This window comes from Cyprinus carpio, chromosome A10, assembly GCF_018340385.1.
Source record: "Cyprinus carpio isolate SPL01 chromosome A10, ASM1834038v1, whole genome shotgun sequence".
NCBI classification, from domain to species: domain Eukaryota; kingdom Metazoa; phylum Chordata; class Actinopteri; order Cypriniformes; family Cyprinidae; genus Cyprinus; species Cyprinus carpio.
Genome location: NC_056581.1, coordinates 4,782,682 through 4,803,150, shown reverse-complemented (window position 1 = coordinate 4,803,150; position 20,469 = coordinate 4,782,682). Strand labels below are relative to the sequence as shown.

General features: G+C 36.4%; 1 protein-coding gene across 1 annotated transcript in view; it reads left to right on the top strand.

Moving 5' to 3' along the window:
• The first annotated feature begins 311 nt into the window (after positions 1-311).
• LOC109096825 (Mtr4 exosome RNA helicase) overlaps positions 312-20,469 on the top strand; it is a 25,194-nt gene continuing 5,036 nt past the window's right edge. The window contains 22 exon segments of the mRNA XM_042764813.1: positions 312-432; positions 1,496-1,633; positions 2,566-2,632; positions 2,702-2,764; positions 2,843-2,948; positions 3,013-3,191; positions 3,281-3,371; positions 3,968-4,092; positions 4,270-4,368; positions 4,705-4,822; positions 5,785-5,916; positions 7,912-7,991; positions 9,197-9,307; positions 9,894-9,995; positions 12,001-12,126; positions 12,638-12,788; positions 12,875-13,047; positions 13,183-13,251; positions 13,608-13,736; positions 15,747-15,857; positions 18,566-18,729; positions 20,287-20,392. Coding sequence (XP_042620747.1) covers positions 335-432; positions 1,496-1,633; positions 2,566-2,632; positions 2,702-2,764; positions 2,843-2,948; positions 3,013-3,191; positions 3,281-3,371; positions 3,968-4,092; positions 4,270-4,368; positions 4,705-4,822; positions 5,785-5,916; positions 7,912-7,991; positions 9,197-9,307; positions 9,894-9,995; positions 12,001-12,126; positions 12,638-12,788; positions 12,875-13,047; positions 13,183-13,251; positions 13,608-13,736; positions 15,747-15,857; positions 18,566-18,729; positions 20,287-20,392 — 2,538 coding nt within the window. The 5' untranslated portion in view covers positions 312-334.

Genomic DNA, 20,469 nt, shown 5'->3' with positions numbered 1-20,469 from the left:
AAATAATTGTTGAATTATTAAGAATGACTGAACTATTCGTTTTACATACAAAGTAAATGTACAAACATTTAATAAATAACAATATTAAAGTTCCTTATTTACGAAGACTAACAGTACTAAGAAAAAACTGTGTGGTTTTATTTATTAAAATCTCTCGATTGAAAAGTGTTTAAACCTAACTCAAACTACGTCAATTTACTTAAATTATGGATTTTTTTATTTTTATTATTATGATTATTTTAGAGAAAAGTCTTTTGTTTGTCTGTCTTTTACCGTCGCTCATTTCACACGTTTGAGGCGCCGCACGTCATTTCCGCCGTGTTTGTTTGAAGTCATGGCGGACGCCTTTGGAGACGATTTGTTCAGCGTGTTTGATGAAGAACAGGCCGGTTCTAGCAAAAAAGCTGCTCCAAAGTCGGCCGCTCAGGCAGGGTGGGTAAACGCACCGGATATTGGATTGTTTCGCACCACTGATCTGCAGATACTGCAGTGTTTGTCTGGCTGCACCATAGACTGTATAAAAACAGGGCTGCACTGAACACACGTGATGCGCGCTCACAGAAACTCAGTGATGACGCCGCGTCAGTCCTTCATGACGTGCACCGATGCTGCGGTTTTTTTTGTGCAGGATGTAATAAACGAGCTTGCCTCACTAAGATCCCATAGACTTATATATGTTCAAAAAACTCGTGTAAAAACACACACACACACTGCCTTTGTTGTTCTGTCTGTCTGATCACACTAAAGGCTGATTTATACTTCTGCGTCGGACCTACGCCGTAGCCTACGCATAGACACACACCCTACGCCGTAGCCAACGCCGTGACCTGACGTGCACCTCTCCAAAAAAATCTAACAGCGCGTCAATTCTACGCGGACCGCAAGCGCTGTGATTGGTCTGCTAGAACCCCTTCCTCCGTATGTACTTGAGTTTGGTGTGTGTTTATAATGTGCACTTTAATATATTTTATTGTTGCACCTTCTTATATAAAATAAAACACAGCAAAGAACAAGTGTCTTATCATTTATTATACTACATAGCATAATACATCAGTAGTTGTCCGCGACAAACAATGATCTGATGTGGTACAAGTCCTTGTGGAGATTGAAAGAATGCCATCTTCTCCTGTTCCGTTGTTGTCTCCTTTTGTCGTTTTAAATACTGATTTAATATTTATTTGTCGCCGTCATGGCTATAATAATGCTTTCTCCGCCGAGCCGCTTCTTCTTCGGCTTTTGTCATGGTACTGCGGGTTACACCAGCAACATGCCCGTGGACACCGCAGACTAGCGGTTTGCATGTGTACTGCACGTCGACGCGGACAACGACGCAGAAGTATAAATTAAAACTGACGCATAGCCTACGGCGTAAAGGCTACGGCGTAGGTCCGACGCAGAAGTATAAATCAGCCTTAACACTGCCCTGGAGACCACCTGATGTTGTTCTGGGAATGTCCAGATGGCGAGTGAGTCGTGTTGTCTTTCCCTGTAGCAGTAAGAGTCCTGATCAAGCAGGGAAACAGCAGGCTGATTCAGCAGCTGGCCGCAAAAGAGATGCTGACAGTGATGCTCCAGATGAGCTGCTGCTTGGGAAGAGACAGAAGCTGGAAACAGTGTCAGCTGAGGAGATCAAGTAAGATCTCTACTTTTGCCTTCATACTGCTTCTGATGAATGTCTGAAATACTTCTCAGTGTGCCTGAACAGGTGGATTGATATATTGGTTTTACAGATTCATTTGCACCAATAGTTGGCAATTAAAAAAATATATATATTAAGATATATATATATATATATATATATATATATATATATATATATATATGTTATGTCTGTTTTATAGTTTTTTTTAACTGAACTTTTTGAAGCTAAAAGAAAAATAATAGCATGGTAAAATATAAAAGTGTAATAAAATAAAAATAATAAATTTGTCAGTAACTGACAGGCATTTTTATTTACAAATATCATAAAATATTAATTTATAAGTATTTATTGTACATTTTTCATTATTATTTAAACAAAATATGTGTGTGTATATATTCATTTGGCAGGAAGAATTTACAATCCACAAGAACAGCCTGTTTCAGTTTTTCAGAAAATAAAAATAACAATTGTAAAATATAATTAAAAAAGGTCTTTGTCAGGAGTACAAGCAAAGCTGTTTTTATTTATTTTAATACATTTTATTTAATATTTACAAAACATTTCCATAATCATTATTGTTACTTCTGAAAATTATTATTATTTTACTTTAAGAAGCAAATATAAAATATAAAAATATTATAAAATAATAAATGATCTGTCAGTTGTTCATGAAACAGCTATTTTTATTTATTTTAATATATTTAACAATTACTAAAACTTTTTTTTTTGGTCATCATCATCATCATTGTTATTATTATTGTTGTTAATTTTGTAATAAAGATTGAATGGAATATTTTACAATTTATTTATTAAACTTATCAGCCGAGTTTTGGGTTTTCCATGCTTAGTTGTCTCTATGGACACAGTCCACTCTTGGTTGACCTGTAGTAATTCATATCATTTGCGTCTGCGTCGTCCTTCAGTCTGTCAGAGCTCATGCCTAAAGTGAAGGCGGAGCAGGTGGAGACGGTGGAGGGCTGCACTCATGAGGTAAACACACAGAGGATAAAATACATCTCTGTGTAATGTCCATGTTGTGACCCCATCTTCCTTTCTCAGGTGGTTCTTCCTGCAGACGAGGAATACACGCCACTGAAACCACGCGTTGGAAAGGCAGCTAAGGTAATCTGATCAAGCTTACTGAACATCCTCAGACACCATCGATGCTTTGCCTTCGTTTAAACAGGTTTTGCTTTGCAGGAGTACCCCTTCATACTCGACTCTTTCCAGCGTGAGGCCATCCTGTGCCTCGATAACAACCAGTCTGTGCTTGTGTCGGCCCACACATCGGCAGGAAAGACCATATATATGGTCGATTATTTTGATCCAAGTGAGTTTGTGCTGAAATTTGAGACTTTTTTCTTCTGCACGCAGGTACGCCATTGCTCTGGCTCTCCGAGAAAAGCAGCGAGTGATCTTCACCAGCCCCATCAAAGCTCTGAGCAATCAGAAGTACAGAGAGATGTACGAAGAGTTCCAGGATGTGGGTCTGATGACCGGTGATGTCACCATTAACCCCACGGCTTCCTGCCTGGTTATGACCACCGAGGTGAGACCGCAGCCTGTTATCCGCTGGAACACCAACGACTGGTTCTTTAGTCATTTATTGTTTTGTTGGGTGGTTTTTTTTTCTTTCAGATTTTGAGGAGCATGCTATACAGAGGGTCAGAGGTTATGAGGGAGGTGGCATGGGTCATCTTTGATGAGATCCATTACATGAGAGACTCAGGTGGGATGTAGTTAATGTTATATTGGCAACCGCATTCTATAACCGTAATGACTCCCGAAAAAATCAGATCTCATTATTTTCAATCAGGCGTTTGCAGAAATTCTACGCAGTGTGTACAGAACTGAATGGACCAACTAGTTGTTAATGATGTATTTAAATGCTTATCAGATGTGTCTGTCTTCTGTATGTGCGGTGCAAGAAATCACAGTGAATCAGTTACAGTTTGACTCATTGGTGTTGCCAGATCTTGCTACAAAAAAATCTGCAAATAAGATCAAACCCATAATAAACTTAAATCCAAATACGTTATCTTGGAAATACTTCTTCTTTATTGGATCGCTTTATGAGATGAGCCTAAACAACAAGCCCAAAGACGCTTAAAAAGTGTTGCTTCTAACAGGTGGACATGGCAACCCTTCAAGAGCACGCTCTGCCAAGCAGCCTTCCAAACATAAACAAAACACGATGGCTCTGTTTGATTGCTTTAACATTACTTTGGTTAATAATAGCAGGTACCAAACACTGAAGATGGAAAAATGTTGCGATTTCATTCAGCTGTCATTGACTTTGTGTCTTTCTGGTCACATGACCCACAGAGCGTGGAGTGGTCTGGGAGGAAACCATCATCTTACTGCCAGACAACGTGCATCATGTCTTCCTGTCTGCCACCATTCCCAACGCTCGACAGTTCGCTGAGTGGATTTGTCACCTCCACAAACAGGTGGATCATCACCTTAGCAACCACTCAGAACACTTTAGTGACCACCTAACAACAGCCTAGAATGCCTTAGCAAATGCTCAGTTTAAATGCTCGGTTTAAAGGTAGATCTAATGTCACTGCTATAATGCATCCATAATTCCTGCAGGATGATTGTGAGTTGCTTGTGTTTACTTGCAGCCCTGCCACGTGGTGTACACAGACTACCGCCCCACTCCACTGCAGCACTACATCTTTCCAGCAGGGGGCGATGGACTCCACCTTGTTGTGGATGAGAACGTAAGTAGCTGAATGCTTTGTGTAGCTGCATTAACACCTTTATTGCGTCATCAGAGATGAAAGTTATGCACACTTGAATGATTTCGGGTGTGTGCCCTCCTCTGTGCTACTGAATGGAATTTGTGTTCTATTATCTGTCATGGGTGTGGTGTTGGAGCTGTCATTTCAAGAGTGGCACATCTAGATGTAATTCAACACTGATAATGAAAGTTGGACTATCTGTGTGTGTGTTGCATAACTTCCAAGCCACAAACACGCAACAAGCTGATCAAGTTTAAGAAAATATTCCCATTATCATTGCAGTTATGTAATAATTTTTTTGTTTTTTCTTGTCAGGGAGAGTTCAGAGAAGACAATTTTAACACGGCAATGCAGGTCCTGAGGGACGCGGGGGACACGGGAGGCAATGCTGGGGGCAAATGGGACCCCAAAGGCAGAAAGGGTGGAACCAAAGGTTAGTATTCAACAGTCAACATGAAATCAAAATAAATCAAAAATAACAGTGATTTCCAAGGAAAAAAGTCCAGCATCTGACACCCACTTTCAAGATCCAATCCATTTCTGAGGATTAAAAGTAAATTTGATCCAACATTTTGTTCTTTTAATTTGTTTAATATCCTGTTTTACATGGAAATGAAATCATGTTATGTAAGTAATCTGATATTATTCTTGTTCATTTTAAGGTTATATTGTGTAATATTGTGCAGTGACTGCCCCCAAACCCACAATTCGGTCACTAGTTCAGATAAACGGTTAACCTCAAATGGACTTCCATTGATTTGCTGTGAATCTTGCATATTGACTGATCCGCATCATCAATATGGCACGGTTTACACCAAATATTAACATCCGTTTTGTGTGAGCTGGTCACAAATAGTCAGCTGAGACAGATTGTTGTTGACCGCTTGTGCTAAAATAAACCGCACAAAACAGTCTGAAGCAATTACTCCCAAACTTCATCTTAACTCACCACAAATATGATGTTCTGAGCATAACTCTCATTATTTCAATCAAGCTGAAGTTCATCTTGATTAAAATTAAATGAACTTCCTATCACTGCAATTTGAGGTTATGCTGAAACTGAAGTTCAGCTTGATTTAAATGAACTTCCTCTTCTGGATTTTGCGGTCAGGCATATCAACAGTTGGGGATTCACAGTGGATGTAAAAAAAAAAACACATAAAAGCATTTTAAATGAAAGTTATTTTAAATGCAACATGAATTTATGTGCAGTATTTAAAAGGCACATTCCTTTTGAGATTACATTTAACTGTTAATAAACTATTAGTGTTCAGTGGCACACATTTATGCTTTTTATTTTTGGCACTGTCCACTTGCATGATGGATATTAATATTAAGTGTTGGGAACATGCAGGCTGATGTATTTAATAATTGTTTGTTTGTTTTTTCTCTTAGGTCCATCCAATGTCTTTAAGATTGTGAAGATGATCATGGAAAGGAACTTCCAGCCGGTGATCATCTTTAGCTTCAGTAAGAAAGAATGTGAGGCTTACGCACTGCAGGTGGCCAAACTGGATTTCAACACAGGTATTAATGTTATAATAATTAATAATGCTTCTTGCTTAGACTATTACTGTTGTTCTTACTTGAGTTAAGGTTCTAAATGGCTATCTTTTTATCTTTGAGTCACACTTGCAAGTACTGATTCTTAGCTTAAACTAATCCTTGAAAAGAGGAGCAATGTCATTTTTCTTCTTTGTAGAAATATTTGCTTGTTTTTCATTTTAGAATAGGTTATCTCACTCTTATTGCTCAAATATGGACGCAATGATGATTTATCTCTCATATTAATTACAAAGAGAGAATGCAAATCATGGCCAAAAAACGTCCGTAAAAGAAATGAGCTCAGCTTTGGGCTGCTTTTGGAGAATTTTTCATTTCTGAAACGGTTACCGGGAGTTCATCAAGTATTCGTTTGTTTGAAACAGAATTTGTTACAGAGCCAAACGCATGAACGTGGCCCTATTGACGTGTCAAGTCTTCTGTTCTCTCTTGTGGGAAACGGACAGCATGCACAACCTTTAACGATCTTCAAAAGGGTCACCACTTCCCATACTGCTTCGATTTGCAAGGCCTAATTAGATTTTGTTTTTAAAGTGACTGATTTGGTGCACACAGAAGTGTTGCATTATTTTGGATTTTTAAGCATGTTTTGAAATAGCGTGCACTTAAGACCTGAAGTCTTTGGCCTTTGATGGTGTATGGGTGAGCACTTCGGACCGCACTAGCAGTCATCCGCACAGCTGTTACTGTTTTGCGAGTCTTTCTTGAGGTGGGGAGAGTGTTTTCATTGGCTCTATCGGAGCACATGTCATCATAAGTGCGTTCCAGCTCAAGTGTGATTTTATAGAGGGTTTCCAGAACATTTTCATCATTTCCAGCATGCACAAGTGGAGATGGTTTTCTAATCTTTTGAGGAGTTGCTTATGCAGAGATATTGTGGTCTGAAGTAATGTTGTGGCCATGTTGGGATATTCAGACTCTTGTATTGGTCTATATGTAGGATCTCAACTGGTTGGTCTGCTATTTTGTTGATGGAACAATGCTAAATGCAAATAAAAAAGCACCATGGTCATGTATAAGATAGTTAAATAAACTTGGATGGAGAATGAAGTAAAGAAATGTCAGTGTGTCATGTGGTGCAACCAATATGCAGAAACAAAAGGAAAAAACAGGAGCCCTGCAGACCCTCATGAGCTTATTCAGTCTCTTAAAATATCAGACAGTTTGACTTCGTTACTTTGTGACTTGGAAAGGCTAAGTCAGGTTTAAAAAATGTCATTTGGTATGACTTCGCAAAAATGTATTATTTGTCAGTTAATATTTAATACATATGTTAATTCATGAATTTTGCTAAAAAATATTTGTTGTATATAAAACATAACATCTTAAGACTTTTATGGTTAATTTCACTGCCTAGAATGCAAGTCAACTTGTGTTAAACGTCTGGCAGTGTTTGATTTATTAATGATCAATTTTTAAGTAATGTCACACTGGACCGAATGCAATTATTATATTGTGAAAATGAACATATCAGTGTTTGGTGTCATTCAGATACTATATCTTTATTAATATTTTGAATAATTCATTTTTTGTTTTGTAAATTTTTTTTATATGCCACTTTTTTATTAAATATTCTGTTTTAAATTAGTAAATCAATTTAAACTGAATTAAAATGAGAAATGTTGCTTTATAAAATAAATAAAAGTTTTATGTTTAATTTTATTTTAAATAACAAAATAACAAGTCTAATAACCTTGGAATATATGCATTAATATTGTTAAAAAAGTTAAATACATTTATTTAATTGCATAAAATTTGTCAGCTGTTATTGCCATGGTTTTATTAAACTTCAATTTATTTTAAAGCCTTTTTTTCCATTGTTGACAATTTTGGCATTGTGTTGGATCACCATTTGATGTCCTAAAGCAAAGCCAGTTGAGAACTGCTGCTTTATATTTAGTCTGAAGTACTTCAGTGTGAATCTGATGTTTGATTTCTAACTTCTCTATCTAACTCCAGATGACGAGAAGAAACTGGTGGAAGAAGTGTTCAACAACGCCACAGACTGCCTGTCTGACGAAGACAAAAAGCTGCCTCAGGTAATTCTTGGCATAGACTTCTGTTCTGTACAATGTTGTATTAAGTGTCTTTGTCTATGTTAATATAAATTACCTAATTTATTTAAGTTACCAACATAAGCTGATAACTTTACTTGGTTCCCTGAATATCATTGCATGGTGAGTATTTCAACAAAAGTTGGTTGTGGATTGCTCAAATTAACATTAAGTAATTTTTTATATAAAATATTAATTTATAGTCATTCCATAAATGTTTTTAAAACAAGCTAACTTCAACAGCCCATGCTTTCCTTTAAAAGAAAAATGAACTATGAAAAAGTTTTACGTCTTTTAACAGCAGCACAGGGACACTGTGGAATGCAAGTCATTGTCCAGTGGGATGTATTTTAACAAGCCAGATATATTAATAAGAATTGAAATTTTTGGGTGACATTTTTAAATGAAATGGTAGTAAATTACACCAAACATAAAATTGCTTATAAATCTATTTTCATCTAGTTGAATACCCTAAATTGTTTCTCACATGTAAGCTGTTGCTTTGGTAATTGAAGGTCTGCCGCACAAACCACAGTAAAGTCAGGCAGAAAGTGTTAAACTTGTTTGAGGTGACTGGGTGTTTTCACCAACAAATCCCAAAATGGTTTAAAGAGGCTTGTAAAACTTTCCACTCTCTCTTCGAGTCCTGTTACTCCTACTCCATATTTCCTCCACTTCTACATCTCAACAATGCTGCCATCCATTCTCACATTGCAGGAGAGCAGTATTTGGCTCGTACTCATGTAGTAGAGGAGCTGATCTCAGGTCAGATGGTCTTCATGGACGCTGCTCTGTCAGTGTGAAGATAAACCGATCCTCCATCAGAAATCCTGCTGCTGTTAGTTCAAATATGCCATTTGTGTTAATGCTGCCTTTATGAGGAACAGACCATCCTTCAACTTGACCTCTGTCTGTTTGTTCTCAATTATATATTTTGCAAGCTTATTCTGGGCTCCTTATGCTTCTGAGTTGTCATTTTTAGGTGACCCATTCCTGGGTACTACGTTGTACTTTTTGTTCATGCCTTGAAAAATTCAGGTCTTGGTGTTAATAGGGCTTCAAGCAGGTCTTGATTAGCTACACTATGCTTATCTGACTGAGCTGTGATTAAACGCAGTGATAACGTGACACAGCATGACCTGGAAGAGTCCTGAAGCCGTGTGTGATTAATTGGGATTGTTTCTCAACAGGTGGAGCATGTTCTGCCGTTGCTGAAGAGAGGAATTGGAATTCATCATGGCGGCCTCCTCCCGATCCTGAAAGAGACCATTGAGATCCTGTTCTCTGAGGGGCTGATAAAGGTGAGATTCACTCACCCTCATTCCTGTTTACATTTATTTAAGGTAAATGAGGAATGAAGCAGACACTGAAAACCAATAAATATAGTCCATACAACTCATGATCTATATTCCAAGTCTTCTTGCGTCGCATGTCAGCTTTGTGTGAGGAGCAAGAAAATAAAGTCATTATTTACTCTGCAGAAGCTCCATGAAAAATGCCATTTTAATGTTATTTGATTAGGGGTTTGCATATTTTTTGTCCAGACATCATTGACATCAAATTTATTCAATACAGTGAATATTTGTGTTCCCCACACAAATTGATCGCTTGGCTTCAGATATGTGTATTTAAATACATTATGGTTGAGTTTGCATTATAATCATTTGCTGTGGTAAAAGATTTAGGTTATACTGGCCACCTAAGAGCATCCAGGTGATTCTTCAAAAAAGTTGTTTTGTGATTCATGGAAGAAAAAGTCATATAAGTTATTATAAAAACGTTTTGGTTTTTGGGTGAACTGCATCTTTAAGACACCTCACTGGTATCTTTGCCAAAGTTTTCATCATCTTCAACATTTTCAACATCTGTCTCTCTGTCGTTCTTTAGGCCTTGTTTGCTACAGAAACGTTTGCCATGGGAATCAACATGCCTGCGAGAACCGTACTCTTCACCAGTGCACGCAAATTTGACGGCAAAGACTTCCGCTGGGTAAATCTCAAATGTTATCCTCTGTCCTGCTTCTCACAGTAATCACTAATCAAATTTCCAAATGCATGTCCTTGCCTCTTCGTCCATCGTTGCATAGAGAGGACACGGGGTCGAGCAACAGTGCTGTCCAAGCTGCCACGTATTGCGTGAGTGTGAGGCAATGACTCAAGCTGTTGTGAATAAAAGAGGCCCTTGGCTTTTATACTTCGGCAGAGAGCGAGTGAGCGATGGAAGCTGCCATCTAAAACATTTTGTAAGAAACATCTGGTATGCATGAGTCTGCCAGAAAACGAACACTCGAGGTTTTGGTTAACTGTTCGCAGGCACTGAACCCCTCTCTGGGACGTTTAGCAGTTAATAGCAGATAAAACTGATTTGGGGTCAGCGGCGGGTTGCTGTAAAATAGTGGCGGGACGTTAGGAGGGGTTATCAGGCAAAAACAATGTTTGCGAAACGAATGTGCTGATAATGTACATTGTTTGAGGCTGGTTCCAGACTGTGATTTATCAGAGCCATACCAGTAAGAAACTTTCAGATGGAAACCTTATCGTTTGGGCAACTGCAGATGTTTCCCCAGAGCAAAATCTATTAACAACCACATCTTGTGGTGATTTTACCACCATCATGCATGTCAACAGAGCGGCCAACGTCCTGATCAATGGAAAACATGAAAATCAATACAGAGAAACATAGAAGATGAATTATACATGATGTTTAAAAGTTTAGGCTCGGTAAGATTAAAAAAAAAAAAACAAAAAAAAACTTTTTTTTTCCAGAAAGGATGTATTAAATTGATCAGAAATGACAGTAAATGCTTGTTGCAAAAAAATTATAGTTCAAATATGCTTTTCTTTTGAACTTTATATTCATGAGTCAGCAAAAGGGTATCACAGTTTCCATAAAAATATTAAGCAGCACAACTGTTTTCAACAATGATACAGTGTTTCCCACAGCGTTACACTCTATTTGTGGCGGCACTCCCCCGCCCCCATATATACATATATATGCAAATTAATTTTCTGCCAGCAGGAGGCGCTTTAAGAGCGGGAGAGATACAGGATTCTCCGGTGACGGCTGCAAAGCAGCGCTGAGCTCACAAACGCTGCCTTATGAAATGAAATGAAAATGAAATCGAAATTTTTCTAAATACAGTCGGTTTCCTTCTGAAATACAGTGATATAAAAACACCCGCATTGGTTTTTGATTTTGAAACGTGCAGTGCTCATGTTTATTCAATGAAGTCAAAGCCTTTTGGAAAATCTATTTGTGGCGGTCAGTTTTGATATTGTGGCGGCCCGCCACAAATAAATCAATGTGTGGGAAACCCTGTATAATAATTGAGCAGCAAATCAGCATATTAGAATGATTTCTGGAGGATCGTGTGACACTGAAAACTGGAAAACATGTAATTATACTTCACTAATACCCTTTTAATGTATTTTTGATCTAATTGCAGTCAGGAGACATCTTTTAAAAACATTTTTTTTTAAATGTAGGGAGAGTGACTTGAAATGCATGACATGACATGACATTTTTTTTTTTTTTAATACTCATCCCTGGTAATTTTAGAGTTTCATAACCATATATTTCATTAACTACAAGATTTCTATAAACATTAAACATAAAATGGAACAAGCCAGGAATAACCGATAACAAAAATAAGAAACAATATTTAAATAAAATCTAATAAATGTGATGCGCCACACTTGGGTTTGTTCTTTTACTGTTGGTTTACTGTAAATAACTCAATCTTACTGTTAACTGCATATATTGCCTTGTTCAGTATAATTTAATAGATTTTTGTAGATAATGTTCAAAAATAGTGTTTACTGTAAAATTATGCATACTATACTGTTAAAAAAAAAAAAAAATGTTTAACTAATTAACATGTTTTTGCGTTTTTTTTTTTTTTTTACATTCTATTAAAAGTACAAACAGTTTTTCTTTCTTTATTTTTTTCCTAACACTACAGTAAAGTGATTTTTTTTCCAACCCTCCACATTAGATCACCTCTGGAGAGTATATCCAGATGTCAGGACGTGCTGGCAGAAGAGGAATGGACGAGAGGGGAATAGTCATATTCATGGTGGATGAGAAGATGAGCCCTGCGGTGGGCAAACAGTTACTAAAGGTATCACACTGATTGATTTAAATTGTGGGTGAGCTGCATGAGTAAAGCATTCCTCCAGACGTTTTGTTCAGGTGACGGCCAACACACTTACGCAAAAACTCTCTGATCCTAAAACTCCCTTATCCCCCTCTAAGCCTTGGCACTCTCTGTAAGGGGCTGTCATTAATACACTCTTTAACTTGAAGTCCATAAGCGCTGTTGGTCTCACACTCCGGCCTGCCAAGATTCATCCCTGCGGACTCCCGATCCCCCCTCTGAAGCTTGCATTGCCACATCCCATCTCTGTTTGCGGTCCACTGAAGTATTGCTCAATGCTTCCTGACTGAATTCGAATTGCATTTCATCATAGTTCTGCTGTAAAGCTTCCAGGAGTATACTAGGAAAGCAGTGGCATTAAAATGAATAGACTGGCACCCCAGTAGTGCCTTCTCTGTTTTCATGGGTGTCAGTGGATTGTGTTGGATTCATGTCATATTCATGATTTATTCAGTAGCATCTTTTATTCTTGTAGGGTTCGGCGGATCCTCTGAACAGTGCGTTCCACCTGACCTACAACATGGTGCTCAATCTACTGCGTGTGGAGGAGATCAACCCCGAGTACATGCTGGAGAAATCCTTCTACCAGTTCCAGCACTATAGAGCTGTGCCTGGTGTTGTGGAGAGTAAGAACTATTATGATTTAAAGGAATGTTTCTCATAGTTAAAATAGAACTCCTTTCTTCATTACTGTTTTTTGTGATTCCCACAGAGATGAAAAAGCTGGAGGAGGAGTATAATGCAATACGAATCCCTAACGAAGAGAGCATGGTGACCTACTACAAGATCCGTCAACAGCTTGCCAAACTAAGCAAAGAAATCGAGGAGTTTATTCACAAACCTAGATATTGCCTGCCCTTCCTGCAGCCGGGCAGACTGGTCATGGTAAAAGTCCAACGGCTCTCGCTGTACACGCAAATACAGTTAATGTTTCATCCAGTTCAAACAAATTGTAGCGGTCACAGACTTGCATTTGTTGATTTGTTGAGACGCTGAAAATGCTGGGTTTTTCATATCCAGGTGAAAAAAGAAGATCTGGATTTTGGTTGGGGTATAGTCGTCAGTTTCCACAAGAAGACAAATGTCAAGGTATTGCCGTATGCTCATACTCCCCAACTCTAATACAAGAGGTCATAAATCATGAGGAATCAGATTTGACTTGATCTTATGAGATAGATGTTCCTATATAAACATTGTGACTTTGAGAACTCCTGATTGCCAAGTGAGAAAAAAAAAAGTTTTCTGAAACTAAGCTGCAAAAATGCCTTCTCCTGCAGCTTTCTGACATCAGTCATGATGACATATAAATACATCAACGCTTGTTTCTTAAATGGCTAGCAGCAAAAAAACTAAACAAAACAAAAAACCCTGAAATACTTTCTTTATAAACATCATAGATAGAGTGTTTGGTGGAGAAAAACTGTGTAATGTCTGTGTTGTTGTAGGCTGCAGGTGGTGATGCTGACCCATTGTTTGTGGTGGAGGTTCTGCTTCACTGCAGCAAAGACAGTGTGAAGAACGCGGCCACGGAGGCAGCCAAACCGCCAGGCCCAGGAGAAAAGGGCGAGATGCAGGTGAGAGAGTGACACTGGGAACTTGATAGCAAACATGACCCTGAAACGCCACTCCAGCTTAGATTTTATGTAGAAACATAGCTTAACTCATGTACAGGAAACCACCAAAGTAGACAGATCAGAGACCAGAGATATAAAACATGCCATCTGAACACACACACACACACACACACACACATATATATGTAGGCAGTTTAATTTGTGTTTTAATGACGTCCACTATTAACTTTGTGCCACACATACCGCTGATGTTAAGAAAATCTAATGGCCATGAAACTTTTTTGTAATTAATTGTGTTTTGTGCTTATGTGATTGTTTTTTCTATATAGCCTTATTTTTATTTCAGTTTTTGTAATGTTATGAGATGTACATGTCATGTGCTTCTAATTTTCACTTGATTGCCTAGGTAACATTTCAAATGTAAGTTTTTCACCTAATATTACTTTATTTCAGCTTCATTTAAAATATATTATTATTTATTTTTTTGTTAAATGAGTAGTTCACTTCCAGAATGAAAATTCTGTCATTATTTACTTACCCTCCACTTCGCAATTTTATGATCTAATTACTATCGAAATGACATGTATTCAGCATCTTTGTTTGGATTGTAATTAAAATGCAGTGGTTGCCTATGATTTTAAATGGAAAGAGCACAGGCATAGCCTTTGTTTTTATGAAGAGATTTCTTTTATTTGTATTATTTATTTCACCGTCCCACCTGTGGGACGCTTGGCGCTCATTTCCTAAATTCATTAAACAAAATTCAAAGGAGTTTTGATGGCTCCCAGTGGCTGTTTGTGGTATGACGCCCCTAAATAAAATCTCACAGGAACCTCAATTTTTTTCATATCAACTTCAAATTTGGAACATAACTTATTTAGACACAAGGCTTTAATTCTATACCAGTTTTAGAGTAAAACTTATGTAAAATATTTATAATAAATAAAATATAATAACAGTACATTTAAACTTCTATAACTTTTTGATACTTAAATTTTTTTGAAAAAATTCCACTTTTGCCAAAATTTTCTTCTTTAAAAAGAGACCAACCTTAGGTCTATATTCCAAAGGGTTCATAAATTACAACAATTTAAGTTTGGATAGTGCACTTTTAAAAATGGGGGGTGACAGTTAAAGGGTTAAAATTTCAAGTTAGTTTTATTAGTATACATTTCAATTTCACATAGAATTATGTGGCATTTTGTCTGAAATAATAAAAGTACACCTTTCCATTTATAATTTTTCTTAAATCTCATTTTGTTGAAAAAAAACATTTGTGAGAAAATTATATAGTGAAATCAGTGTCATGAATCATATCACATTATGAGTTGAATGAATCGTTACATCCCTGTATGCTACTAGTGTTTGCTGTGGTGTGGAAGTAAAGTGTTCTTAGATAATGTTTAGATAATAATCTTAGATAAAGGTTTTTTTTTTTTTAATATTTTATTCTGGTGGTTAAATTAATTTTGGTCTACCAAAATCTTAAGAATGCCTTCCTGAAGGGCTACCAGGGAATATTAATTTTTTGGGAGGCCTGTAATCATGTTGACAGTCTTAGTTTAATTCAAATTCAGCAGACTGACCCTGATTTGTGGAATATGGGGACTTCCTCCACCAGCTTGTTTTTTTTTTTTTTTTGAACAGATGTCAGTTGGCCGGAGCTCAAAATTATGGTTCTTATTGCATTTTTACAGCATGATCTACTAGAGAAATTTGTCTGTGTCACAAAGCACCTTGTTACAACTGTGATTGCAGTGTTTTTGTCCTTGTTCCTTTCCTCAAACGTTAAGCGATTTAGCTGGAGCTCCAGAGGTTTGAGGCTGGATGACTTGTTTTTCTTCCTCATCTCTGTGGGCTTGTAAACTCTGCTTTATGTCGATGCCGGTCCTGCTAAATGTGTTTAGATCGACCCTTCAACTTCTCGCTGTGGTTTTGGTCATATAAGTCCTTCATGCAGAGGCAGCCAAAGGAGGTTTGTCCAATCAGAACTGTTTGTTTGTCTTTCAGGTTGTTCCTGTGATTCTTCATCTCATCACCTCCATTAGCTCTGTGCGCCTCTACATCCCCAAAGACCTGCGGCCGTATGAAAACCGGCAGAGCATGCTCAAATCCATACAGGTCAGCACACACACACACAATGGTAGATTTGTAATGATATACTATTCATACTACTTATTTAAAAAAAAAAATGTCACAAGTTATGTTTTTATAATTACATAAGTCAATTAAAAATGTGATCACCTCCCCAACATCTGTCTTCACAACCTTCCTGCTAGCGCTGATGATCAGAAGACATCAACAAACATCTAAGTTTAGTGATCTTCTGCTTGAATGTGTATTACTGTCAGTCTGTGTTCCTTCACATGACCTGCCTTTCGTGTAAATCTGCCATCAAACCTTCTCCGTGACAAACTGTAATAAGTCTAAACATCTTGATTATGTTGTTTGCGATTGTGGTTGCTGAATAAATGTTCTTATGCAACCTCTGTCCCACATGCTTTTTTTTTTTTCATAAAAGATGTCCCTTTATTATTGCTTGGACAACATGCTGAACGTTTCTTTGTGAAACTGAAATATGAAATTTTAAAACAAACCCCAAATCAAATAAATAACACATAAAAATAAACCTCTTCATAAACACAAACTAAGGCTTTGTGCTCATTCCATTCAGTTAGAGGCAACCACTGTATACATATAAACATAGAGATACATTCATATAAACTCCTACCCCCACATATATGCATTGTTACATGCCTAATATATATTTTATTTTAATTTTTTTCCCTGTAAAATTAATTATAAAGTACTTGATCTATTCTAAATTGCTGTTTATACTAAGAGTGGAACACTATGTCAGTATGGTCTCTAAATGTGTCTTTATTAGCAACAATTCAGTTTATTCCTTAAATTATCCTTAATAATTTGCTTTATTTAAAATATTGGTAACACTTTACAAATAAGGTTCATTAGTTAACAGTAGTTAGCTGTATTAGTTAACATGAACAATACTTCTACAGCATTTAATGATCTTAGTTAATGTTAATTTCAACATTTACTACTACATTATTAAAATCAAAAGTTGTATTAAGATTAGATATTGTACTGTGAACTAACATGAACAAACAATGAATAACTGTATTTTCATTAACATTAACAAAGATTAATAAATACTGTAACAAATGTATTGCTCATTATTAGTTCATGTTACTTAATACATTAACAAATGTTAACAAATGAGACCTTACTCTAAATTGTTACCAAAATATTTTATGCTGGGATTATGTACTGAATTTTTAGAATGTAATTAAATCATTTAAAATATAGCCTAATATTTGTCGTCTATTGTAAAACGAAATGCTTTTGATTTGAATGCATTTGAGTCTTTTGCAGGATATGAAAATAGTTTCTGGTTTGTGTTCATTGAGCTCATGCCCTCGTTTGCATGAATGTAGGTCATGCCATTTAGACCACACATTAGCTTTAGTAATGTACAATACAGCATGATTATTTAATGCTGAAGTATGTATTGTTGATCGTTGGATGTGGTTTCTGGAGGAGTGAGAGATTCTTGCCTTTTTTGCACGAAAACAATTCAGCTCTTCTCAGTGTCCTGTTTTCAGTCTGTGTCTGAATCACTTTAGAAAGATCTCAGATAAGCCTTAAAGTGGATAATGGCATTAGAGCCACTCAGACAATGAGCTATGTAATCCTCTCTATCATTACAGGTCAGTGGTGTCATTCTGAATAATGCGATTGTCGTTACTCTAGTAGTTAAAGGAATGAAAAAATATAGCACACCAATGGTAATGGGATTAAGTGGTTTTGGAGACTGATTTAATACAGCATTTATAACTTTTGAGTAGTACGTAATGCTGCAATCAAGTGTGTGAGTGGCATTTTCAGTGTTATTGTTTACTAAAACCATTATTTATTTAATTTGAATTTACTTTGATTTAATTTAAAGCTGAAGTTAAAAAAATATAGGATGAAAATTTCATTTTTAAGCTTAAGTTGAAATAATAAAATTACTAAAACTGAAATAAAAGCTAAAGTGATTTTTTTTAAGACAAACTAATGAAAATGACAAGCACATAAATTATTGAAATTAATGAAAACATTTATTGAAAAGGATTGAATGAAAACTGAAAATCTAAAAATAAACATTAAAGTATTAAATACTAGAATTTTATATAAATAATACTAAAATAACACCACTAAATACTAATGACAAATGTTTTGAGTGTTTTCGAAATGGATACCCACTTCCTGTTTGTCATTATCATCTCCATAAACATCCAAATGAAATTGCCAGAGCTGTTATACAATAAGACCAGTTAAGTTTTTTTTTCATTTAAAGAAAGAGTAGTAATTTCACGTGATCTATTCTAAATTAATTTGTTTTTCATTAAAATTCATTAAGGATAATGAATGATCTTGAGTAAAAACAGTGTTCTGCAGTCCCAAGAAATACATTGAACAAAGTCACATGACTTGGCTAAGTTATTCCTAAATTAGACTAATTTTTGCCATGTTTTGTGCACTTTAGACAGATGGTCGCGCTCTGCATACACTGGTTTTGTATGGTGTTGTGACTAAATTCAGTGTGTTAATACATTACGCTTAAGGCATGTTTTCTATGTGATGCCTTCATCAAGTTTATTGATGCGTTACACACAAACTATTTAAATATGATTATGAAAACACTTTCAAGTGCATTTTTACATGTGGTTTGTATGTTGAGACCCTAAAGTGTGTACACATGTGTGTGCGACATTTAAAACAGGAAGTGTGTCTTTTCTCACAGTCAGTGTGCTTGTGTGATTCAGATTGCAGGTGACATTAAAGCGGCGAAGCACGAGCTAAAGAAAGCACGCACCGTGCTGCAGATGGATGAGCTGAAGTGCAGGAAGCGTGTGCTACGGCGCCTGGGATTCGCCACTTCCTCTGATGTCATCGAGATGAAAGGCCGTGTGGCCTGTGAGATCAGCAGGTCGGTTACCAAAAAATACCAAAAATAAGCACGAAGGTCGTTCACTTCTATTTTGTGTTCATGACTCTTGTCCTTGTTCTGAAGAATTCTAGGTAACAGACATGCATTAAACAGGGTTCCCACGCTTCTTGAAACACTTGAAAGTACTTGAATATCAGACACATGGATTCAAGGCCTGGAAAGCACTTGAAAAGAAATATAAGTCCTTGAAAGTGCTTGAAATTAATTTGAAATAAATTTTGTTTAGTAGGATGGTGCTATTTCAAAATTTTTCCTATATGCGCTGTCAAAGAAGAAACGAAACCGCTGTAATGATTGGAGTGGAGATGGGGTAGCGTGAGAAAAAATCTTAGCATGTGAGCTGATGCGCAGCCCTGCATGAACCTATGGAGAAGCAGTGCATTTGCGACTGAACACTACTGCGTGTGACTATGAAAAAATATTTAGGAGCAGTAAGCACCAGTGCAAATGACCCAATCAGCATATTTGTGTTTGCACTGAAGGGAACGTCTAAGGTTTCTAACATACTTACAATGTGTTTTTTAAGGTGAGCTCAACGCGCTGCAACTTCACAAAACACAAATTAAGAAAACATCATCATTTTGACAGCACACGTGCTGCAAATACTCACAACACAAACAAAATTACTCCAACAAAACAAAAAATTAACCATGTTTTTTTTTTTTTTTTTTTGGCTTATTGATTACATTTGTATAACCACAGTTGTAAAAATACCATTTTTACACTAATAATAAAGTAACTAATAAACTATGGTTAGAATAGTAAAAAAAAAATCTGTTATTTAATCATTTAATATTTCTATATTCAAAATTTTAGATTTAAAACATTTAACTCAGCATGAAGTTATGAATTTAACTGCACTCATGAAAATACACCGACAGTCCACTTTTGTGTTATTTTCTTCTGTGCCACTTCTGTAGTACAAATAATTTTTTTTAATACTGGTTTCATTTGATTGGTAACTTATTCCACTTGTTTTTATTCTGTTGTTTTAATTAGAAATTTATAAATATAATTATAAATAAGCTTATAAATATAATTTTTTGAATTTGACAAAAGATGGCACTTTTAATAAAGTTAGAAAAACTCCATTACAAAGGTAAAATCAAAATTCCCTGTAAATCACTTTAAGGAGTCAAATATCATCTTACAGCAAAAACCAGTTTGATGCAAGAATTTATATTTTTATCAATATATGAGAAATTCAAAATTCCTTTAAACGTGACTGCTCAACATGGTCTAAACTTATGAAACCTACACATTCAAAACCTCATTACTCTGAAATGTTTCATGTACATGTTAAGTGTAAGTGAAGTGTTAAGTAATGTAAGAGGTCTTTCATATGCTGGGGTGTGAATTTGATAGGTGCTTGATATAAAATAAATGCTGCTTTAAAAAGTCCTTGAATCTGCTGTTCATGAAAAAATGGGAATCCCTGATTAAAAACAAAGAAAACAAAATCTTACTCTCAAACAGCTCTTATTTTCAACACTCGGGCTCGTTTCTAAACCATGTGGTGTTGTTGTGTGTTCACAGTGCAGATGAGCTGCTGCTGACAGAGATGGTGTTTAACGGGCTGTTCAACGACCTGACGGCGGAGCAGGCCACCGCGCTTCTCAGCTGCTTTGTCTTCCAGGAAAACGTAAGGCCAAAATGTCGTCATGCACTTGCTGAAATGTGGTTGGGATGTAATATAAGAGGAATGTCTATGGCTTATGA